The sequence below is a fragment of the Raphanus sativus genome, chromosome 8 (genome assembly GCF_000801105.2).
Source record: "Raphanus sativus cultivar WK10039 chromosome 8, ASM80110v3, whole genome shotgun sequence".
Taxonomy (NCBI): domain Eukaryota; kingdom Viridiplantae; phylum Streptophyta; class Magnoliopsida; order Brassicales; family Brassicaceae; genus Raphanus; species Raphanus sativus.
The window spans coordinates 9,327,448-9,352,839 of NC_079518.1; the positions used below are offsets into that span (position 1 = coordinate 9,327,448).

General features: G+C 31.9%; 3 protein-coding genes across 3 annotated transcripts; all 3 read right to left on the reverse strand.

The window, feature by feature from the left end:
* Positions 1-5,470: 5,470 nt before the first annotated feature.
* LOC108819300 (uncharacterized) lies at positions 5,471-7,041 on the reverse strand. Its single transcript, XM_018592308.2, has one exon. The coding sequence runs from the start codon at positions 7,012-7,014 to the stop codon at positions 5,665-5,667; it is 1,350 nt and encodes a 449-aa protein (XP_018447810.1). The 5' UTR covers positions 7,015-7,041; the 3' UTR covers positions 5,471-5,664.
* Positions 7,042-12,337: 5,296 nt separating this feature from the next.
* LOC108821478 (spermidine coumaroyl-CoA acyltransferase-like) lies at positions 12,338-15,766 on the reverse strand. Its single transcript, XM_018594510.2, has 3 exons — positions 15,317-15,766; positions 14,801-15,052; positions 12,338-13,036 (listed from the first exon to the last, which is right to left on the reverse strand). The coding sequence occupies exons 1-3, from the start codon at positions 15,764-15,766 to the stop codon at positions 12,362-12,364; spliced, it is 1,377 nt and encodes a 458-aa protein (XP_018450012.1). The 3' UTR covers positions 12,338-12,361.
* Positions 15,767-18,464: 2,698 nt separating this feature from the next.
* Positions 18,465-24,705, reverse strand: LOC108821673 (uncharacterized). The gene is made up of 4 exons (XM_018594666.2): positions 24,563-24,705; positions 24,378-24,478; positions 18,774-18,852; positions 18,465-18,674 (listed from the first exon to the last, which is right to left on the reverse strand). Exons 1-4 carry the CDS (start codon positions 24,563-24,565, stop codon positions 18,627-18,629), a joined length of 231 nt encoding a protein of 76 aa, XP_018450168.1. The 5' UTR covers positions 24,566-24,705; the 3' UTR covers positions 18,465-18,626.
* Positions 24,706-25,392: the final 687 nt, after the last annotated feature.

Sequence of the window (25,392 nt, forward strand, 5' to 3'; positions counted from 1 at the left end):
GACTAGGATAAGATCCGCGCCTTGCGCGGGATGAAGTTGTTATTTTTATTATGTTTTGGAGAATGAAACAATAGTTCGGTTTCATTTAGATTAGGAGTGTTCAATCCGGATATCGGGTTGGTTTCGGTTATGTTCGGTTTTTAATGTATTTCGGTTAGTAAAAATATAACTACTATTCTAAATCCATATTTACTTCGGTTCGATTTGGCTTATATACCGTCGGTTTTCAGTTTATTCGTTTTTATACCAAAAAATAATAATTATTTAGTTTGAGATCATATATATATATTATACGAATTTTAGAGTCATGTTGTCAAAAAGTCATTTATTAAAAAATATTATATATTTAAATAAAATAATAAAAAACAAAAAATGCTTCTATCATCTAATAAAATAATCAAATCTAGAATTAATATCAAAGCTCTAAATTTTGAAAATAAAAATAAAAGACAAAACTGAAGCATGAAATAAAAGCTTTTATATTCTTCCATATTTAGTGTTCATCAAATTAATATGTTTTCGATTGAACACAGTTTCTTTTGTTTAAAGATAAAAAAGTTGTAAAGAATTTCAACTAATTGTTGATCAAATTATAATCTTTACTTCAATTTAGTTATTGTTAAAATAAAGCAAAAATATCGAAAAAGAAAGACTAAGAAAATAAGAAGCCTCAGTTGCAGTAAATTGTTACTTAATTATAATTCAAGTGATTCAAGTGATTTACAAATTATAATTATGGTTCAACTCATATAACAAATAGATATTCATGCGTCGTTATAAATATATACATATTTACATGTTTCAGTTTAATCGGTTATAAATCAAACCATATCCAAATCCTACGGTTTTTATAAAATTACATCCATTTGGTTACGACGGTATATACCAAAACAAAACCATATTATCTATTTCTGTTCGGTTCGATACTCTTCGGTTTAGCATATTGAACAGCCCTAATTTGAATATTAGTTGGTTTGGATTGTTTTTTTATCATATATTAATATCCTATCGTAGAATTGGATTTTAAATTCATATTTTTTGGAACCTTACATGTGAATTTTATATTAAAAATAAAACATAAAATACATAGTTTGAACACACATTTATGTAGAGTGTGAAAAAATTTATTAGAGTGTGAATGTTCATTCTTAAATAATTGTGAGACTGCCACATTCCATTATAGTGTGAATAAATTTCTTAAAATGTTTCTCCTTTAATATATTATATATACATGAAACCTCTATAAATTAATAATTTTGGGACTACACCAAAATTATAAATTTTTATTAATTTATAGAGATTATTAATTTATCGATATACTAATTGAACCAAAAACTCAATTTGGGATTATAAAATTATATTAATTTATATAGATTTTTAGTGTATATTAATTTATTGATTATTAATTTAAAGATGTTATACTGTATATAGGAGATATGTTGGGCTGAACATTTGTAATTGTAATTGTGTACTGAAATCTATTTTGAATTTATGATGAGTCTGATCAATTTGGGCTTAAATTTTTTATCACCATGTTTATATCTATAAAAACTGTAATATGGTCAATAAGTCATTTTTATTACAAAAACATGTTTTACAATTTTTTAATATTTAACTTTCACATCATTGAGAACTATTTTAATGATTTTAGAACCATCATCTTATTATTTCCAAAATTGAATTACTTTGACTTTAGTCTTCCACATAGTTTTGAAAGCTTTCAACTGAACGAATAAAATTGATGCATCCAATATATATATATATATATATATATATATATATATATATATATATATATATATATATATATTATTTAATTTGAATATTTATAAATAAAATTCATGTTAATACAATTTTATAATTATTTGTATCTTATTATAACAAAACAAATTAAGCTATTGATCACAAAATTTTCAAAGTGATATATTCAAATTTCTAATAATTTATAAACGTTTTGAAAAATTCAAAAAATAACATATAAGAAAAAATCTAAATGTTTTTATTATATAGTTAATGTGATTTTTAATATCTTTTAATAATATAAATAAAAAACTAAGATACAAAAATTTGCTATCAAATATTCACTATTCATAATAATTAATTTTAATATATACGTTAATTATATTAGGTAATTTCATAGCTTTTATTTAAGGAAAGTGCGAGATTGTTTTTGTACATTATTTATCAATTCGATAGTTAGTTTAATAAAAAGTGTAATATAAGTTAAGATGTACCAATTTACTTTTCTAAGAATAATATATTTTGTATATTATATTTTATATAGTTATTTATTAAATGAAACTTCACAATCATACGGTTCTATGATCATTTATATCGTTTTATAACAAAATATTTAAATCATTGATAACAAAATTTTCAATGTGAAAAATTTAATAAGTTTATAATTTATAAATGTTCTTGAAAACTCATTGAAAGTTTTGAAATTAAAATATTTATGTAATCTTATATGGTATATAGTTTAATCTATATATTTATTTGTTTTATTATTAAATGATACTTTTTACTCATATGGTTTTAAAATCATGTGTATCTTTTTATAATAAAAGTGTTAAACCATTGATCATTAATTTTTAACATAATAGTTTAATATTTTAGTCATTTATTGTCATTTTTAAAATTCAAAATATAACATATACGAAAAATCTAAATTTTAATTTTATAGCTAATTCGATTGTTTAATTTATTTTAATAATATTAAATGAAACAAAAAATGATGGAGGATATATAAATTGTTATCAAATATATATTATTAGATACATTAATTGTCATATATATATATATATTAGTCATTTATGGTAATTTCGTAGGTTTTATTTAAGGAAAGAAAAGAAAATAGTAATTATATATAGCGGAACAATCATAAATGCTTCTATCGTAAATATCATATCATATCATATAGTTTGACCAAAGAATGTATCTAGCGACATATAAAAATCGAATGTATCTAGCGACATATAAAAATCGAATGTGGGTTTAAAATCATGTGTATCTTTTTATAATAAAAGTGTTAAACCATTGATCATTAATTTTTAACATAATAATTTTAATAGTTTTAGTCATTTATTGTCATTTTTTAAAATTCAAAATATAACATATACGAAAAAATCTAAATTTTAATTTTATAGCTAATTCGATTATTTAATTTATTTTAATAATATAAAATGAAACAAAAAATGATGGAGGAGATATAAATTGTTATCAAATCTTTATTATTAGAAACATTAATTGTCATATATACATATTACTCATTATGGTAATTCCGTAGGTTTTATTTAAGGAAATAAAATAAAATAGTAATTATATCTAGCGGAACAATCATAAATGCTTCTATTATAAATATTATATCATATCATCATATCATATAGTTTGACCAACGAATGTATCTAGCAATATATAAAAACCGAATGTGGACCTACTTATTTTTCAATTGAATGTAATTGACTATCTAATTGAGTGACACCTAAGCATTGGGGTCTTTTTTAAATATTACAAAATTGAGGTTACAATTTTTCAAATGTTTCTCAATTAATATATAGGGGATTAAGATCAAGTTCAAATTTTATAGGGTGGACTCATTATTAATGTTACCAAAAACGTAAAAAAAATATAATTTATTATAGGATCAGTTTATTAAAAAAATATCAAGTCCAACTATATATAAGGTCAAATTATTAAAAAAACGTAAATTAAAAATAGGATCAAGTTCAAATTTTTATAGGGTGAACTTAGATTACCTTTATATATAAAGTCTAACTATATATAAAATGTTTTATGATTAATAATAGTTGTAAGAACCAAAAAAAATTTTTTTTATTTGAGAGACCATCGCAATGCCATTATATTTAGATATTAAATTTGTATACACTGTAGTTATACATTATACTTAGTTTGCGTTTATATATATATAATAATAACTATATATAAAAACCAAAACAATATTTTGAGAAGATATTACTAAATAATTGACAATTTTTGTTTGTGCAACATTTTTGTTACATTTTATCATTTTGGTATTGTAGTTTTATTAATCTTTTGTTACACATTTGCATTTCGAATTCAACGTTGGCGACGGCAATAAGAGGTGATTCGATTAATAGACGTAGGTAATAGCAAAGAGGTAATATTTATTCATGTGATTCTATGCGGTATATATGGTCACATGGTAAACAGATTTTCTTAGAAAAACTTCTAATAAGGAATTAAGAGACCACATTTTTTACGTTAGTATTTTTTTTTTTTGAAACATGACGTTAGTATTAATCACTACTAGATTATGACCCGCTCGACCGAGCGGGAGTCATTTTTTTTATCTTTGTTTTTACTAAATGTTATACATGATCGCTAATGTGTATTAATATAAAATTTTGATAAATAATAATGTGTACTAATGTATTTAAATAAGCAATGTGTTTAATTACTAAATTTGATTTTTAAAATTTATGATAACGTAAAGTAGATTTTTTCTGTATTATTTAAAATATATAGTGCTATATATTTTGTATTTTCAACATTTATCATACTAAACTTACATTGGGGTATTATTTATATGAAAATATGTGTAACATAATATATTTATATATTATATAAACATATGCACACCCGCACGGGTTTTATTTTTAAAATGTATTCTATATTGTTTAGTTTTATGTAGTATCGAGTTTGTATAATTCAATTTTGTGTTTAAAGAACAATATCAAAACTGTCTTTTGTATGTAAAAATAACATTTTGCAAGCGCGAGTTGTGTCTTTTTATTGTAACACAAAATTTTATATAAAATTTATGTTTTTTTATACATTACGAAATTTAATTTTTTAAAATAATTATTACGTAATTTCAAAGTGAATTTTATCTCTGAGGTCTAATATATTTTGTGTGTAATGGTTCAAAATATTTTCGATATATATTATATTTCAGTTTGGTTTGTTTTTAGTATTATTGTATAAGTATAATACTACACAATATTACTATATTCTATACAATATATGAAGCTATGAGTTATTTGTTTTAGAAAGTAGATTAGGCCCAACGTAGTTATAAGAATAGTCATATCTTTATGTATGTGTCTATGACTTATCTACCTAATGTTATTCGTACTAATAAAATTAATATGGCCAATGAAAATATACTGATCAATTTAAAATGAATTGTATAGGGTAATTATAGAACGATTAATATTTTTTACTATTCTTAGTATATATCTTATTTAAATCGACATGTAATAAATGTAAAAATCATATATGGAATATGGACAAAAAGAAGAATTGTATTTAAGGAAATACATCAATGGAAAGTTAGATTATGATACGTATTATATATAAAAAATGAAACATTTAATTTAAATATATGAGGTCCACCTTTAAAAATCCACCTAGAAGAAGTTGTAATGTTCCTGTTTTAATAAGATAGATAATATTTATTCAAAGAGTTAACTTTCGAGTAAAATGAAAATTAGAGTAAAAACGATGTTATTCAAGAACATTTATTCATTTCCAGAATTAACACAAAAAACATCACGAGCTAAAGCACATTGCTTAATTAACCAAAAACAAACACAAATAAAACCCTTTCTCAAGAAAAAAAAACAAACACAATTATCAACTTATTATTCATGAACGATCTTGAACTAAAATGCTTGTGTAGCTTCACTCCACTTCCCCTGTTTCTCCAGAAGACGAGAGAATGCTCCTAGTGAACAAAGAAGAACCATTGTTAGAAGCTGGTCTGAGTCCAAGAATCTCCGCAACAACGTTGTAGATCTGAACATTCTCGAACGAAGGCACTTTCTTTCCTTGCCTAAACCTTGGACCATGTCCAATGAAGATAGATCTCATGGAGAAGTACTTGTTGTCGTATCCATGATCTCCATAACATTCATGAATACCTGTTCTGTTCTGTCTAACAATTAGACCTTCTCCGACCATTCCTACAATCGGTGGAATCCTAGAACTCTCCGAATAGTGCAGCCTTTTAGGTAACTTCTCCTTCAAGTAAACCTGCAAAAACTCACCGTTCTCTACTTTACCTGAGCTTAAACCCTCGTTCATCTTAGCCACGAGGTCTGCGTTCTTCTCGCTTGGATTCTCGACATCTTTACCCCACTTAGGGTTCATGGCCAGCACGGGGCTATAAGCATTGATCCATTCCGCTGGTATCTTCACCCACTCTGCTAAATCATCAATGTAAATTGTTTTCATGTCACAGTTTGACACCATTCCGTGATCGCCAAGTAATATCACATTAACCTCGTCGAAGATCTCCCTCTTCTTGAGTCCTTGTATGACCCTACCGATCATTTTATCGACCCTCCCTACCGCAGCCGTAACTCTAGGATCATCAGGACCATACTCATGGCCTTCCTTGTCCGGTTGGTCGAAATACAGCATCAAGAAGTCCGGTATATCGCTCTTCGGAAGATCGAAGTAGCTCAAGACATTATCGACCCTTTCTTCAAAAGTAACCGAAGAGTTGTAATGAGGACAGAACTCTTTAGGACAAGTCCAGGAATCTTTGGGAACTTCAGAGCCTGGCCAAAAGTAAGTGACAGCCTTGCGACCTTGGTTTGCTGCGGTTACCCACAACGGTTCACCTAGCCACCATTTTGGGTCTAGTCCTTTGTTGAACTTATCTCCGGTTACAGGATCGGTAAAGGAGTTCATGATTATACCGTGGTAAGCCGGGTAGAGTCCGGTTGCAATTGAGTAGTGGTTTGGGAAGGTCATGGTGGGGAAAACCGGGATTAAACCGTACTTGGCTTCGGTTCCTTCGGATATGAGTAGGTCGATGTTTGGTGTATCGGTTTTGAACTGGTAACCGAATCGGAAACCGTCGCAGGAAATCATTAAAACCACCGGTTTGTTGAGTTTCTTGAAGGGCCAGGGACGCCCGGTTTTGGACGAAGGAGAATCCAAACCGTTGGTCGTGGCAAGAACATGAGCTAAAGTGAGAAGGGTGAGAGATAGTTTGAGATACATAACATGTTTGGTTTTTGCCATTGGAAAGAATGTATGTGATGGTTTCTGCAAGCTGCAGCATATGATATTTATAGAACGAAATAAAAATTTCGTTTGCTTTTTTTTTTCTTTTTAAGAAAACAAACTATAGCAGCAAAAAAAAAAAAAACTAGGATGGATAAATCATTATTAATCGATTTCCTAAACATATCATGATTAATATAATATCTAGCCAATTTTTTTTTTTGAATCCTTCACTGTAACTAGTGATGGAAATATCCTTAGTGATCACATTCGATCTTTTAATTATTTAATCAAACCAAACTTTTTAACTAAAACTCATATAATATTGTTAAAAACTTGAATCTATTAATTATATTTACTACTATAGGTACTGATGAACATCCTTTTAGCGAGTGACGGGAAAAAGTAACGCAAATTTGGAGTTTTAACTATCTCTCAAAAGTTTGAGACAATTTGTGAATGAGCTGCTTACACTATACAGTAAAAACAAGTGCCTTTAGTAATATAGTACAAGAGAGAAGTGGCAGTGATATCATCACGACAATAACGTTACCATCACCTGCTTGGTCCAATTGTGGTAGAGCCGTTGACATATGATTTTACGGTCTTGATTTGGCGCACATTTTTATCACGAGAAACTATCATACGTGGTGGGGTCTTCCTCTAACGGATGATTGGTTGTGTTTGATATGGTATCTAGATGTTGATAAGCTCGTGCTAACTTGAAATTCGTTCGAATTTAGTAATTCTTTTGGAACATTCTAAAAAATAAGAGTGTAACTTAGGGGATGTGGATGATTGAATCAAAATGTGAGAAGTTCTTAATTATACTTTAGCTCACGAATCATGTGTGCCATAGCCAATATACCCAACTTATGCATACTAGCCACATATTGTTTCTTTATCTTCTAAAAATAGATGAATTTCCAAAAATTCCTAGACATTCTTTGAAAAAAGATTTGCCATAAGTTATCATTATATTAATTTTGAAAATGAAGACATGAGCCACATGACATGTTAACAATGATAACAATGATGACATGAGTTGAAATTAATTATGACATGAACATTTAAAATTATTGCTCATTTATATTTTAATTTTTAGAATATAGTGATAACTCATACATTATCATTAATTTAGTAACAAATAATACAATAGTAAAAATAAATATTATTAAATATAATTTTGTGTTATTCCGATGAGATGCTCGGTCCGCTAGTATGACCATACATACTATCAAATAAATCTGAAAATAAACAAAATTTTATTTTAACTATAATTTAAATTTTAATTTTTTTTTATTTTTTGCGGACGCAGAAAAAGCACTAATAGAACTCACGTTCACAAGCAAGCTGTTTGATCAGAGTACTATGACGACAAGAAAATTACTGTCATCTGTTTGGTACAAATGTAGGAGAGCCCTTGATATCTGATCTAACGGTCTCTGATACTCACGTTTTTCCTACACGAAAACTATAATTAGTTGGTGGGATCTTCTTCTGATGCATGACTGGCTGTGTTTAGATATCGAATCTTAATGTTGATAAGCCCATGCTAAATATGTTACCTGTCTACCAAAAGACTCTCCGAGCTAGGTTTGGACGTTTTTAACTTCAACTCGAAGTACCTATCTAAATCCGAATCGGAAAAAATCGAAATCAAATCCGAACTGTTCTACAAAAATATCCGAACAGAACTTATGAGTTTAGTACTTTGGGTTTGATTATAAATCCGAACCGAACCGAAATCCGAAGATATCTAAAATTAATTAAATATGTTAATGTTTTAATATATGTTTAGGTGATTTAGATATTTTAGAGTATTCATAATATATTGTAGTTTGTTTTATTTGTTATTTTGACTACTTTTTAGCTAATTTTGATAGTTTAGCTAATTTTTAATTAGATTTGTAAATAATTTATATATTTTGAAAAAATATTTTGTCAATTATTGAGGTTTAAAAATATATTTAAGGACGATTTTAAAAATTGGTTACATCCGATCCGATCCGAACCGAACCCAAAAGGACCGAATCGAACCCCATCCGATAATAGTAAAACATGAATGGAACTTATGAACATAGCACCGAAAATCCAAAAATCTGAATCAACCGGACCGATGTCGAACGGGTCATCGAACACCCAAGCCTACTCCGAGCCATATGGAACAAATGGGTTATAAATGTAGCCCAAACAAAACAAATTTTAAAATTTATATTTTTTTCCTTCAACCCGTTTTTGATTTTATTCTCGTTAGAATTGGTGAAATAACCAAAAAAAACAAATAAATAGATTTTTAGAAAGAGGAGATCTAGTGACTTTTTTTTTTTGTTATATAGAGTGCAATCAATACCATAAAACACAGACATTTTTTATCTACTTACAAATAATCTTGGTTTGATCATTATATTTATTTAACTTCCTGTTATTTCTCATCCAACTAACTTAATTATTGTTAATATATATATATATATATATATATATATATATATATATATATCATTCTAACCAATTATTTAATATTCTTAAAATAAGATATCTAAAATGATATTTTAAGTATCTTTTTCTAAGATTGCATTTCAATAAATACCTTTTAATACATTTTATTTAAAATGTATATATACATTTCTTTTTAGTATTTACTTTTAAATAATAAAAATCAAAATTAATATTAACTATAATTAAAAACGAATATTAATTAGTTTTTCATTTATATAGTAAGAAATAACATTTCTATATATATAATTTAACGTTTTTGTTAACTTAGCTTGCCTTGATCTTATGGTTGAATTCGGTATGTGTATGTGTCTGTATTTGCTTTTTTGCCAAATACAGTAAAATATTGTAAAAGATTTCTCTTGATAATATCAGTGTTAGTAAAATATTGTAAACGGCAGTAAAATGAGAATCATAGCGGCTTAAGGAAATGATTTTGTTAGGACAAAGGTTACAGTTGGACGGTAAACAAAGACAAATAAGCGAAGGCAAATAAGTTAATACTAGATTTGATCCGTCCGCCCGCCCGCCCGACCGAACGAATATTTATTTTATGATATAAATATTTTTTGTTCATATTAAATGATATATTTGTAAGATATAAACATAAATTCAGATTGAAAACTATTCTTTGCAGTTATAATAAAAAATAAAAGTAAAATTTTAATAAAATATTCTGATATAAATTTTAATTTCCTATTAAAATAATATAGGGATAGGTCATAATTTTTTCCAATTCCAAAACCTTAGCATCCCTTAAAAAACAAAAATAAATTTATAAAGACATAAAATATATAAACATAATAATTTTATTTATTACTTTGAATAGTTATATTTTGTGCTTTTAATCGTCTATTATATCACAATGTATCATATAAAGAATTCAATATTTATGACTTATATTATGAAAGTATTTTATTTTATTTATATGTTATATAAATTGATTATGATGTGTGATTTTATTTTATTGTTTCTTATTAATAAATATTTAAAATATCAATATGTTAATACAAAATCTATTTTGTTAAGATTCGATTAAGGAAATCTATTATTTAAATTAGAAAATACATTAAATGCTTAAATCTATTATTTAAATTAGCAAAAGACAAGTATACTTAAATATAAGTTCAATAAATATTTCAGTGGCATTCTAACATAAATAACTGGTAAAACTAAAGGGTAAAACTAAAAGGTAAATAAAGGGTATTTCTATTGTGTAATTCTATTTTAATAATATAGATTAGATGTGTTGTTGGATCATTATCTTCAAAACATAAATGATTTTAATTGTTGATTACTAATGATTAGAAACTAGTCATGATCTTTGTAAAAGAAAAAAAAAAATCTTATTGGTCTGATGTTTTTGTTTGTATTTTGTGAAGATATATAAAATATACATTTGTTGTTAAAGAAAAAACAGAAAATGTATATTTATAACACTTCCTAAAAAAAATATTTTTTAGAGTTTGCAAAACTCTATATTTAAAATTGTATGGTATTATTTCCAAAAATAAAATTTCAATTTTAATTTTAAAATTATTTATAATTTACTCTATAATTCTTATATTTGTCATAGTTAACGTAGATCCATAATTTTATTTATAAAATAACTAGAACATATATAAAACACATTACAACAATATTAATTAATAAAATCTTACACTACAATATAAATTATAAATAAAATACATAATTAAATATTAAAATACAAGAAAATACCAGATTATATCCTAAAATTATTTTCATAATACACCATCTTCGGTTACACAAAATTTGTTTGGAAAATATTTTAGAGATTGTGGAGGCTACAGAGCAAATTTATCAGACCATTAGTGTTGTTGTAATATTTAAATGTGTTGCATAATCTTTTGTTTGATGTACCTTTTAAAACAATTTTTTATTAAGTTTATTTGTAATATTCCTGTTGTCTAATTCTATTTTTAAAACAATATACATTTTATTTTCTTTAGTTTTATGTGTAAAACTTGAATTTATAAAAGTACATCTCAAATAATTATGAGATAAAATAAATAAATATTAAAACGATAAACAAATTTTTTTTAAGAATCATAAATGTGATGTGTAACTTATTGTAAAGATCAATATGCAAATAAAAAGATAAAACTTCAAATATGAAGTTTCACTACTCAAACCTTCAAATTTTAAGTTTTGAAATTTCTTTTTTGAGACAAAAAAATTATATATTTGAAATTATAGAATTTCTTTTGAAAATGCTCTTGGGTGAAACATTTTCTTTTAGTGGTCTTGTGGTAATTAACTTGAAGGTGAAGCCCAATACGGTGAAATCATAAGGTTCAAATCCAGTGACTAGAGAATTAAATTTTTGACATTGATAGAAGTGGAACGAAAAACGTAGATTACATGGGAGAACATAAAAGTTTAATAGCATAAGAACATAAAATCAAATGAGCTAGTTAATGAAAGAAGATGGATTATATAGCGGTATAATGGCTCTCACCAAAGTGGATCCACACTAGTCATGTGTTAGTGTTTCAAAAAAAAAATTAACACGTGACTAGTGTGGATCCACTTTGGTGAGAACCATGATACCGCTATAGAATCCATCTTCTTTCATTAATTAGCTCATTTAGCTCATTTGATTTTATGTTCTTATGCTATTTAACTTTTATTTTCTCCCATCAACTCATATGTTACCACTGGTCAAAGTTTCACATATAATCAAGTCTCACCAATGACAAAGTTTGTAATATCTCCATGAAAAATATTTTCTCTATAACAAGGTTCAAATGGTAAAAAAAAAGAAGATATTTTTGCTAGCATAAAACACTATACTAAAATCAAACTTTAGTAACTTGCTGCCCTCTAAATATATATCATGATTTGTGGTTTAAAGTCTGGGTTTTATGAGCTTTATCCCAGAGCCGGCTCTTTTAGCCATCTCTTTCTTCAAGTTCACCATCGCCTCTCTTGGCAATGTCATGACAACTTTAGCCCCACCTTCCATTGATGGATCCAACTTCGAAGGTCTCATGATAATCCCGAAGTTACGTTCATACTCCTGAGGTGTCAGCGGCCATATATTCACAGGCTTGTTCCAACCGAAATCCATCGACCCGAACAATCCGGTGTTTCTCAAGTCTGTCAATAGAAATACACCATCAGCTACTCCTTCGAATTTCGCATCCGCTTTCATCAATCTCTCTGAGTTCCTTAGCTCCTCCTCGACATACCTCTTGTCAAGAACTGATTTTTTTGCTCTCTTCACGAGCTTTACAATGTCAGAGATCGACGATTCCTCTAGCTCCCTTGCAAGTATCTCAACATAAACGTCTATGTAAGCGTTACCATAGTATCCCTCGGGGAGTGGTGGGTCTGGAACATTTCGGATTCCGACAGTTATGATAAGAACAGTGATGCCGTCTAAGTTTAGCTTCAAGGCCCGAGATGTTGCTTTCCATATGTAAGCACAAAGAATTTCGAAAGTAGTGAAACGCTCTTCAAGTACCACAGTGTCTTTAAGCCTACTTATATTTTCAGCCATAATGTTTACCGTCTCTGTAACCTGGGGATCAAATTATAGGATATAAAAAACAAAGTTTCTCAGTTTACAAAAAAAATTAAAAAAAATAAAGACACCTCGAATGTGTCACTTTTTCATATGTGCTAAACTGCTAATTGACATTTTAGCATTTTACAATACGTGGTTAGTTTTTTAATTTAATTTTTGTCCTTTTAATGTTAAATGGAGAGCATTAATTAACAAATATGAACGTAAACTAAAACGTCCGAAGTCTTGAATAATTTTCATAGTTCTAACAACAAAATAATATCTGAGAAAATATTATTATTATTATGATCAATTTTATAAATAAGTAAAACGCAACTAAATGTATAAATTAAAGAACATTATAAATTTTGTTAAGTCTAATCATCGTACAGATTGTAGTAGATTGTGTGTGTAATCTACTTTTTAAAAAAAAAACTGGTAAGTAGATTAGGCAAAAATATGATAAACAAATATCTATCTTATTAAAACAGAAACATTACAACTTCTTCTAGGTAGATTTTTAAAGATGGATCTCATATATTTAAATTAAATGTCTCATTCTTTATATATAATATGTATCATAGTCTAACTTTGCATTGATGTATTTCCTTAAATACAATTCTTATTTTTGTCCATATTCCATATATGATATTTGCATTTATTACATGTCGATTTAAATAAGATATATACTAAGAATACTAAAAATATTAATCATTCTATAATTACCCTATACAATTCATTTTAAATTAATCAGTATATTTTCATTAGCCATATTAATTTTATTAGTACGAATAACATTAGGTAGATAAGTCATAAACACATACCTACGTTGGGTCTAATCTACTTTCTAAAACAAATAACACATAACTTCATATATTGTATAGAATATAGTAATATTGTATAGTATTATATTTATACAATAATACTAAAAACAGACCAAACTGAAATATAATATATATCGAAAATGCTTTGAACCATTACACACAAAATATATTAGACCTCAGAGATAAACTTCACTTTGAAATTACGTAATAATTATTTTTAAAAATTAAATTTCGTAATGTACAAAAAAAACATAAGTTTTTATATAAAATTTTGTGTTACAATAAAAAGACACAACTCGCGCTTGCAAAGTGTTATTTTTACATACGAAAGACAGTTTTGATATTGTTATTTAAACACAAAATTTGAATTATACAAACTCGATACTACATAAAACTAAACAATATAGAATACATTTTAAAAATAAAACATGTGCGGGTGTGCATATGTTTATATAATATATAAATATATTATGTTACACATATTTTCATATAAATAATACCCCAATGTAAGTTTTGTATGATAAATGTTGAAAATACAAAATATATAGAACTATATATTTTAAATAATATAGAAAAAATCTACTTTACGTTATCATAAAATTTTAAAAACAAATTTATTAATTAAACACATTGCTTATTTAAACACATTAGTACACATTGTTATTTATCAAAATTTTATATTAATACACATTGCGATCATGTATAACATTTAGTAAAAACAAAGATAAAAAAAAATTGACTCCCGCTCGGTCGAGCGGGTCATGATCTAGTATTTTCTTACGGCATAAGATTTTTATGGTCTGACTTACGACATAATATGCAAACACTAACAAACTAACAATTAAAATTTATCGATTATTTGAAAGCCTTTATTTCAATTTTTTTTTATCAATTATAAAATATAGTATATTATTTTGACACAGTTGGTAACCAAAATTGATATGAATAAACGTACCATATCACCGCTTGGCATATACGGTGATGTGGCCATAAGACCTTCATAATCAGCGCCGGGTACTTTAGCCGGCTCACCGTCTAGTTTCTCGACCAGTCGCTCTCTTTGCCATACCGGCACTACCGATAGCTTGCTTTTTCCGCTGGCTAACTCGGTTAAAGCGTTGAAGATCGTAGCTACACCATACCCATCACACAACACATGTGTCACTGCTAAGCCAATGGTGAATCCACCACAAGAAAATTTGGTCACCTTCAAAATCCAAAGGAAATATAGTTCCTTAATTAGATCTAACATTTTGATAAAACTATTTTTGACTGGTTTACAGAGAAACTAATTTGGCCGGTTTACAAAAAAACTGTTTTTTGGTCAAACATGTGAATATTTTATAAAAATGAGAATAACTATGTGATACAAAAGCGATATATACAAGGAAAGAGTTAGAATCTCAACTGTTGTATTATATATATATAAAGAAAAAACGATACCTAGTTTCAAAAGAAAAGAAGAAGATACCTGCAAAGTGAGAGGATGACAGCCATTGTCACTCTGAAAATTTACATCGAGCTCATGCACAAGTTGCATTGCAAGTTCATCGGCAAAGTTTTCTACATAGTTTAGAGAGCAGAGATCATGATCTGCTGTAGCAACTACGAAAGGGACTCCTTCCCCAATACAAACCAGCTGAAACTTTCCATCACTTCTTCGTCTCATTAGCTTGCCTGAAATTGGATAATAATACAGCAGAAGGTCGGACAATGCCTTCCTAAGCAGAGAGACCGGATCATTTTGTTTTTTCTCGTTTGGCTTATAAACGTAAATATATGCATACATAGGTTCGTTGATAGGTTCATTGTCTAAAGTAGAAAGGGAAAGATTTCCATAAGGTGTGTGCTTTGAGGGTTTAACAAACTCAAGTGGCTTCTTTTTGAGTAATAGAGGTCTCGGTTTAGCTTGATTTGCCATATTACCAAGTTTTGTATGTATAATATAAGAGCACCTTCCCTTCTTATATAGTGAAGTGTTATGAAGTCAATTTTGAGACAATATTCTAATGAATATATATATAAAAATACTACTTTATAACGCTCTGTTTTATTTTAAAAAGCTGATTCAACTTCAACTCTAAACTGTAATTATGTTTTTAGGAAAATTTAATTATACTTAATTTAAAAACATTATGTGCCTACTTATATAAATTTAATCATACTTCAATTTTTAAAAATTTATGTGTATACTGATTTACATTTAATTTTAGTTATAAAAATATAAAAATATATTTTAAGTTTTATTATTTTCCTTCTAAATTGATATTAAATTACAAGATTAATTTATATTATATTTAAATATTTATTGCAAATTTAATTAATTGTTTAAGAATGTAGAGATAATACAATTTATAAGATTCTGCTACAATAAGCATTATGTTTACATTTTAAAACATTAAAAACAGCATTCATAAATTTTAAACAATTGCAAACGCAAAACAAAACGACCATGGTTTATATCTTTGTTGTTGCTAAAAAAGTTTTATATCTTGTTTATATCTCTGGGTATTGGCCGTGTCATTTTTGAATTTGCTAGTACCTGGCGACTAGAGTAGTGATCATTGACTCAATATAAAAAATCGTAAGATTAATGGTTTATTTTTTATTTAATAATTGACAAAAATAAAAGCTGTTCAATTTTGAAAAAAATATATCTTTCTCTGTTCGAATCCATCTTGATATTTTTTTCCACAAAGAAAGTACCAAATATTGTTAAAAAATTACTTTGAAATGATAAGTTCTTGTTCCACAATAACACAAAGAAGCAAGAGAAAGTAAAAACAGAGTACATTATCACTATTTAAAAAAAAGAGCTATAGATACGTTTTCTTGTGTGGTTGTTCTTAAATTTCGTGCTATATGACAAAAAAAATCATGGAAGGCTATAAAAAACGTGACTATATGTTCATAATCATTTTTATGGGCCTTTGTGACTGTTTTAGTCACTATTTGTCACAAATACATCATGACTAATTTAGTCACGTGTAATTCGTGACTAACTTACTAATTCATAACTTTTTGAATAATTAAATATTTACATTTTCAATTAAGTAAAAACAAATAAATTTAAAAGTAATATAGAAATGGATTTTATAATAAAATTAGTTAAGAAATATAAATGGTTTATAAATTAGAATTGGTTTATTATTATAAGTTGGTTTATTAACTGATACTGGTTTATAAAATCTGTTTACAAATTGAAATTAGTTTACTGTACAAGATTTTTTTTGTCATCAAATATAAATATAAAAACTCATAATGATTCTGCAAACCAAGCATGTATCCATATAAACAATAAACGATGGTTACTTTCTGACACAGCGTGCAAGACTATCCGCCTTTAAAATATGTATCTTTAGTTTATGAATGATCTCCGAATCGTGGAAACTTCTTTAAGTTTTTTTTTTTATATCTTGTAGATAATTTGAAAATATTGGTCATTCTTCTGGTTCTAAAACTATATCTTCATTAAGTATAAGCAATTTGTTGAAACGTAACATAAAAGTAACGTAAATATCTCATACATTACATTATTTAGATGACCGCCTCTACTTCCGAGTGAAAAGGTAAAATACTCGCCCCAATGTTCTTCGTTCCCATTAATCCATCAAACTTTCTAATATATTATATCAATTTTATCTCGAATAAATTTTCTAGTTTTTCAAGATCTATCCGTAAAACACCATCTGCTTCGTAGAGATAGTAAAATTGTCACTTCCGCCTTCCTATGTTGGGGGATCCTATGTGTGAATAACACATGATGCACAAGGTTATAACTGCTAAAAATGAAATAACTGTTACTGGCATAATAATGTCGAAATCATAACTATATTCTTAATTTTATTTTCAAATTCGGTTAGGTTCAATTAACCCTATATTCAATACTTTTATTTACTATTGTTTATATCGCTTTCTTTGCTTTTAATTTATACTATTACTTGCTCTACAAGAGACACCATGAGTGAGCACATAACATTAACAGAAGAAAAACTTTTTGAGCGTTACAGGTTGTTCAGATTAATGGATTTGCATGTTGTGATATGATCCAAATGTGTCGCTATGTATACCTTGTCTGTTACATATCTGTCTTTCTTTTTCATTTCTAACAACACATTTGTATTCTTTGTAGCTTTGCAAATTTGAGATGTTAATTCTCTTTGTTTATTAAGCTAAGTTGTTCTTTTTTTTTTTTTTTTTTTTTTTTTTTTTTAGATTAACCTGGGGGTATCCCGGGCCAGACTAATCCCCAAGGGGAGGTGCAGCCTACGGATAGACCCTCTCTCCGGGTATGCAAATGGGCCCTAAAGCATAGGCCCATATCCGTGTTGGTGTCCAGAAATCATGACTTAGTTCCTTCCAGCAGGGTTCGAACTCACAACCTGGGTGCAGGAAGGAGCCCGTCCTTACCATTGGGCCATGATGTTCTGGACAAGTTGTTCTTTGAGCGAAAGAAAAAACTACATTTGAATTGTTTTTGAGAAAGAAAAAACAAACGTTCATGCTTATAAGAAGACACTATACTAATTTCAGCAAGTTGCACGCCTGAGATTAGCATGAAGCAACATGATCAAGAATCCTAAACGAATCCTGAAATGCTAAAATTATACAAACAAAGCTTCTTCGAATGGTAAAATTATTCATCCAAACTACTTATAGCGCTCAAAAGCACAAGATAATCAAAGTCTCTTAACATTCATAATTGTGATCTTCAACAAAAAAAGAGTCTCTGTTTTTAATTCTTAGTTGAACTAGTTGGGAACAGTACTGACGCAGAAGGCTCAGACATAAACACCACTAGCAAGTAGCAAAAACAACGACCCAAACCCCTGCGAGTAACAGAGAAATAGTTTTGAACCACAACATTAGGGTTTAAGACAACTATTAAAAAAAATGTTAAGATGAAGAAAGAAGAGTAAAGGGCATACCAAGAAAACAGACGCTACTGCAGCCGTCGTGAGCTCCATCCCGAGGCTACGGTTTTTCCTGGATGATGTAGCTTCATAGCTGAATAACAAATGCTATCACAGTGAGTTAAAAACAGAAAAACACTTTTGATCACTCCTTGTTTGATTGAATCGACTGTAAGAACAAAAACCTAATATGAATGTTTCAACTCTGTATTGGAGACTAACTGATGTAGCGTACGAAGCCTCTTTTAGGCCCATCGGTTTTACATTTTATTTACTAAAGTTTGTGTTTTGGTTTTAATAGGATAATTACAGATCTTTGTAGATTAGTATGGATTTTATTTACGAGGTCTTTATAATCACCTCTCAACTACTTGTAAAGTCACGTTTTATTGAATACCTATTTGCAATTGCAACAGAGCTATCTTAGCACTAGAGGAGTACTCTAATCTATCTTTGAATCTGTAGAGAGCATCGCCATCTTCAAAGACCCCCTTGTCTTGTTGAGAGTATCAACATCACCAAGGAACTACTGATTCTTCGAGTTCTCTTCTGAGTTCTTGTTGGATCTCGTTACTAAGCTTCCGCTACTCTATCAGTTGGTATCAGACACGGAACGTTCCGGGAAATCAACTCAACTTGTGATCATGCCTCCAAAGCGAACTACCGATGCCCCACTTCGTGATACTCCTGAATGGGCAGAGATACGTAATGAATTGGCGGCGTGGAGAGAAGATATTCAGCGTACGATTCAGATCTCACTCCATGAGATGGAAGAGTCCATGAATCAGCGCTTTGCAGCACTTAACCCGTTGCACGCTGAAGAAGAAGACGACGACGACAACCCTTTTGCTCGGTTTGGCCCTCTGGGCAATCAACGCCGGCAGAACCCTCGTCGTGCTGAAGCTATCCATCGTGACCATCCCCCAGACCTGCGTTGGGAGACAGGTTTCAAGATTGACATCCCTGAGTTTAATGGCGGTTCACGAGGAGAAGCTCTTCTCGATTGGTTGGTAACTGTCGAAGAGATATTAGACTTTAAGCGAGTTCCAGATGATCGACGTGTTCCCCTAGTGGCTATGAAATTTCGAGGGCACGCAGCGTCTTGGTGGAAACAGGTCAAAGTGACTCGAAGCCGTAACGGCAAGACACCCATTAACTCGTGGGAAAAGCTTAAGAAGCACCTTCGTGCTACCTTTTTGCCGCATAACTATGATAGAACCGTCTACAACCGTCTACAGAACCTCCGACAAGGGTCAAGGTCTGTTGACGACTATGCTGAGGAGTTCTCTCTCTTGCTTACTCGAACGGAAATCTTCGATAGTCAAGAGCAACTCGTAGCACGGTTCATCGGTGGTCTCCGGTCGCAATTGCAGACAGCAATGGCGCAATTTGATCCCATGACGATCGCTGAGGCTCACCGTCGCGCAGCAACATTCGAACAGCAGCAGAAAACGTCTCCTTGGGGTAATCAGTCCTCTCGTGCTCGTTCAAATGATTCGTCAGCACCGCCTACCCAGGCTAAAGAAACGGACTCCGCAGTGCAGGCGAATCGTTCTACAGCACATCCAGAAGATCAGAATCTGCGCCGTTCTACTCGTCCTACTACAATCAAGTGTTATGGCTGTGGGGAGACAGGACATCGTTTATCAGCTTGTCCCAATCAGACAAAGCGAGGTTTGCTTGCTGAGGGCGGCAAGGAGGATCAAACTCCTGTTTATGATTCTTATGAAGACGAAGATGATGCTGATAACGAGAACAGAGACGGTCTTGAAACAGAGGGGGACAAGGGTCGTCTCCTCGTGGTCCGACGTTCCTGTACTCTGCCGCGACGTCAAGATGAGCAATGGCTCCGGACAAATATCTTTAAGTCCACTTGCACTATCAGGGGTCGTGTATGCACTTTCATTATCGACTCTGGCAGTTCACGCAATGTCATCTCCGACGACGCTGTGAATAAGTTGGGTTTGCTCAGAGAACACCATCCAGTTCCCTACACCCTTGGCTGGATCACTGAATCTAGCTGCGTGCGTGTTACTCAACGAGTGCTTGTTCCCTTCTCCATTGGTCCTCATTATAAGGATCGCACCTATTTTGACATCGCACCGATGGATATAAGTCATCTTATTCTTGGACGCCCATGGGAGTTTGACAGAAAAATCATACATGATGGCGCAAGAAACACATACAGTTTTATTTGGGAGACTCACCAAATAGTTCTCACGCCTTCTCGCGATCCTGTTACTCCACCACCACCACCAGAGCGTCCGATAGCACAACCTACAACTCTGTTGTGTTCCTACTCGGCGTTTGTTTCAGAACTGCAACTAGAAGGCTTCGCCCTGGCTCTTTTTCCAGCTTCTGATTCGCGGGTCTCGACGCTGCAACCGACTGCATCTTTGACGTCTGTTCTTAGTGAGTTCGAAGATGTATTCCCTGCAGAACTACCTCACGGTTTGCCTCCTTTGAGATCGATACAACATCAAATCGATTTAGTTCCAGGGGCAACTTTACCAAACCGACCGCATTATAGGATGAGTCCAGCAGAGCATGAGGAGCTTCGCCGCCAAGTTGAAGAGCTCTTACGCAAAGGACATATCAAGGAAAGCCTTAGTCCGTGTGCGGTACCTGCATTACTGATTCCTAAGAAGGATGGTTCATGGAGAATGTGCGTTGACAGTCGAGCTATCAACAAAATCACCATCCGTTACAGGTTCCCCATTCCCCGTCTAGACGATCTCTTAGACCAGATTGGTTCAGCCAAAATCTTCTCCAAGATTGATCTCAAGAGTGGTTATAATCAGATTCGAATCAAGCCTGGGGATGAATGGAAAACGGCTTTCAAGACAAGAGAAGGCCTGTTTGAGTGGCTAGTAATGCCGTTTGGATTGTCTAATGCGCCAAGCACGTTCATGAGGATAATGAATCAGGCCTTGCGACCCTTTATTGGTCGTTTTGTGGTTGTCTACTTCGACGATATCCTTATTTTCAGCACGTCCTTGGAGGAGCACAGAGATCACTTGCGTAAGGTATTAACGGTCTTACGCTCGGAGCAGCTTTTCGCAGCAAAACAAAAATGCGAGTTTGGAGTATCTGAGGTTCTTTTTCTCGGTTATGTAATCTCGGATAAGGGCTTATCAGTCGATGCTACTAAGATAGAAGCTGTCCGCTCCTGGCCAATACCCAAGACTGTCTCCGAGGTTCGAAGCTTCCATGGTCTTGCTTCTTTTTATCGCAGGTTTGTCAACAATTTCAGTGCTATCATGGCACCAATCACTAATTGTATGAAGGAAGGGAAGTTTGAATGGACTGAGGAAGCATCGCAGGCGTTTGAGCTTATCAAGCAGCGTCTCACATCAGCGCCTATCTTAGTCTTGCCGGATTTTTCTGCAACTTTTGAACTCCATTGTGATGCTTCTAAGCTCGGTATTGGAGCTGTCCTTAGTCAGAATGGCCGACCAGTAGCATTCTATAGCGAAAAACTTGCAGGCGCACGTGGTCGTTACAGCACCTATGATGTTGAGTTTTACGCTATTGTCCAGGCAATTAAGCATTGGCGTCATTATCTGGTCCATCGTGAGTTTATACTCTTCACTGACCACGATGCTCTGCGACACCTTGATAGTCAAGCTAAGGTCTCTGCTAGACATGCAGGATGGATTTCTTATTTGCAGCAATTCACTTTCGCGATTCGTCATCAGTCCGGAAAGTCTAATAGGGTTGCCGATGCGTTGAGTAGGAGACATACATTGTTAACAACTCTTCACTCTACGGTTCCAGGCTTTGCCGTTTTCGCTGACTTGTACCCTACAGACCCATTTTTCTCGCGGATTTTTGCAGAAACTTCAAAGGGTCCGTACGAAGATTATACTTTGCAGGATGGTTACTTGTTCAAAGCTACAAGGCTGTGCGTCCCAGAGAGCAGTATGCGTCTACAGATCATACAAGAACTTCACAACGAAGGGCATGTTGGCAGGGATCGCACGTTGCAGCTGGTGACAGAGTCTTATTTTTGGCCGACAGCCAGGCGGGATGTGGAACGCTTGGTGGAAAGATGCCGCATTTGTCAACAAGCCAAAGGCAAGGCCTCTAACTCCGGCCTTTATCTCCCGTTGCCAATACCAACGCAACCTTGGACTGATGTTAGCATGGATTTTGTCCTCGGCTTGCCACGAACACAGCGGGGTCACGATTCGATCTTCGTTGTGGTAGACAGATTTTCGAAAATGGCACACTTCATTGCTTGCAAGAAGACCACTGATGCTGTTAGTGTGGCGACTCTGTTCTTTCGCGAGATATACAGGTTGCATGGGCTTCCCACTTCGATTGTATCTGACAGGGATACACGTTTCCTAAGCCATTTTTGGCGTTCGTTATGGAAGCTATTAGGCACTTCGTTGGATATGATTACAGCCTACCATCCGCAGTCAGATGGTCAGACTGAGGTCGTTAATAGGTCACTAGGTAACCTCCTTCGTTGCCTTGTTGGTGACAATATACGGTCATGGGATTTGAAGCTCGGTCAGGCTGAGTTTGCTCATAACCACGCCATTAATAGGAGTCTGGGTCTCTCTCCATTTCGTGTCGTCTACGGCGTTATACCGCGTTGTCCTCTTGACTTGGCAACAACGCCGGATCGCACACGCCATCATGGGGAAGCAATTGACTTCCTTGAAGAGCTTCAGTTGGTGCATCGACAGGCGCAGGAGAATCTCACTTCCTCTGCAGCAAGGTATAAAGCAGCAGCTGACACTAAGAGACGTGAAGTTCTCTTCTCCCCGGGGGATCTTGTGTGGGTGTATTTGACTCGTGACAGGCTACCTTTACGCGAGTACAACAAGCTCAAGTCCAAGAAGATTGGTCCAGTGAAAGTTCTTGAACGCATTAACCCGAATGCGTATCGCGTGGAGCTCCCTTCTCACTTACGAACTGCTAACGTTTTCAACGTCAAGCATTTGTCTCTTTTTCATGGCGAGCCAGACCATCCAGATTCGTGGACGAATCCTTCTCCACCCGGAGGAACCTGATGTAGCGTACGAAGCCTCTCTTAGGCCCATCGGTTTTACATTTTATTTACTAAAGTTTGTGTTTTGGTTTTAATAGGATAATTACAGATCTTTGTAGATTAGTATGGATTTTATTTACGAGGTCTTTATAATCACCTCTCAACTACTTGTAAAGTCACGTTTTATTGAATACCTATTTGCAATTGCAACAGAGCTATCTTAGCACTAGAGGAGTACTCTAATCTATCTTTGAATCTGTCGAGAGCATCGCCATCTTCAAAGACCCCCTTGTCTTGTTGAGAGTATCAACATCACCAAGGAACTACTGATTCTTCGAGTTCTCTTCTGAGTTCTTGTTGGATCTCGTTAGTAAGCTTCCGCTACTCTATCACTAACTATAACCCACATGCTAGAACCGAATCATAACCTCACAAAACTTGACATCCTTTTGAGAGGCTGAAGCTCCTTACGCAAATAAGAATTATACAATCTAACTTTCTTGTGTCTCAAGTCTCATCTCACACACAAACACATATTTCATAACCTAGCCACTATCAAGATGAGTCATAGGTATATCCAAATCCAATCAATTGGTATCAGAGAGAGCTTAGCTTACATGAAGAAGAACGCGGTGATGACGAGGCCAATCGCTAGAGTGAACACAGACAACGTCGGGTACATAGCAACCGGAATCGGACTCGCAATCGGTTTCGCCGTCTTCTCACCGGAGAGAACATGAAAACAGAAACTGTAAGAAATGGAACCGATCAAAATTCAGGTGATGGAGGGATCTGCATTTACCATTTTCGCTAGAGAGACTTCTCCTTCTAGGCTTCGATCTGAGGAACGATGGAAATCGATTGTGAAGCAAGCTCTCCCGGTTTAAACCGGACCGGAACGGTTTACGCAGCTACGGAAATTTAATGTTTTTTTTTTTGCTTTTTGCCCATAGTGAGTCGATTCAGTTTGACCAAAAAAAAATTGATTCCGATTCATCACTAGGCCCCAATACAACTTGCACACTTGTATTTTCTTAAAATACTGTAAAACCGAGGTGCAAAACCTCCAAAATTCAAAAGTTTATGTATTTTATAGACAAGCAAAATTAATCTGTGTATTTTTTGGAAAGTCTAAAAAGTTCGTGTATTTTTTCAGCAAATGAAATTCAGTCTGTGTATTTTTAAGGAATTTTTTCTTTTTTTAATGATCCAGTGCAAATGGTCTAGTCAATCAGAATTAGACATGTAGTAAAATATAATAAAAATAAATTATTTTTTCTTTTTATTTGACATGTGTCACTAATATATATTCAAATTAATTTTTATTTATTTTTTTTCAAAAAAAATTCAATAATTTTTTATTTTCCTAAAAATTTACAATCAAAACAAATCGACGATAATTTTGTTTTTTTTTTTTGAAATTTCTCTCTCTTAAAAATCACTTTGCCTTCTCTCTTCTGTATGATCTTCCTAAGTTCCACTATTCGTTTGGTTCCGGTGGCTTTCTCAGCACCGAAACCATTCCTTCTTCTTAGTTTTTGTTTGTTTGTTGGTGGTTGGTAGTGTAAATTGTGTTGGAAGATTAGGTTTATGGTGTGGCTGAAAGATAATTCTGATTGGGATCCTTTCAAT

Coding starts and splice junctions, on each gene's coding strand:
- LOC108819300 (XM_018592308.2), bottom strand. CDS start 7,014: ATGGCAAAAACCAAACATGTTATGTATCTCAAACTATCTCTCACCCTT.
- LOC108821478 (XM_018594510.2), bottom strand. CDS start 15,766: ATGGCAAATCAAGCTAAACCGAGACCTCTATTACTCAAAAAGAAGCCA. Junction 15,053..15,316: donor GTCATCCTCTCACTTTGCAG/GTATCTTCTTCT, acceptor TGGATTTTGAAG/GTGACCAAATTTTCTTGTGG. Junction 13,037..14,800: donor ATATGCCAAGCGGTGATATG/GTACGTTTATTC, acceptor TTTGATCCCCAG/GTTACAGAGACGGTAAACAT.
- LOC108821673 (XM_018594666.2), bottom strand. Junction 18,853..24,377: donor ATCACCGCGTTCTTCTTCAT/GTAAGCTAAGCT, acceptor TTTGTTATTCAG/CTATGAAGCTACATCATCCA. Junction 18,675..18,773: donor CAGTAGCGTCTGTTTTCTTG/GTATGCCCTTTA, acceptor TGTTACTCGCAG/GGGTTTGGGTCGTTGTTTTT.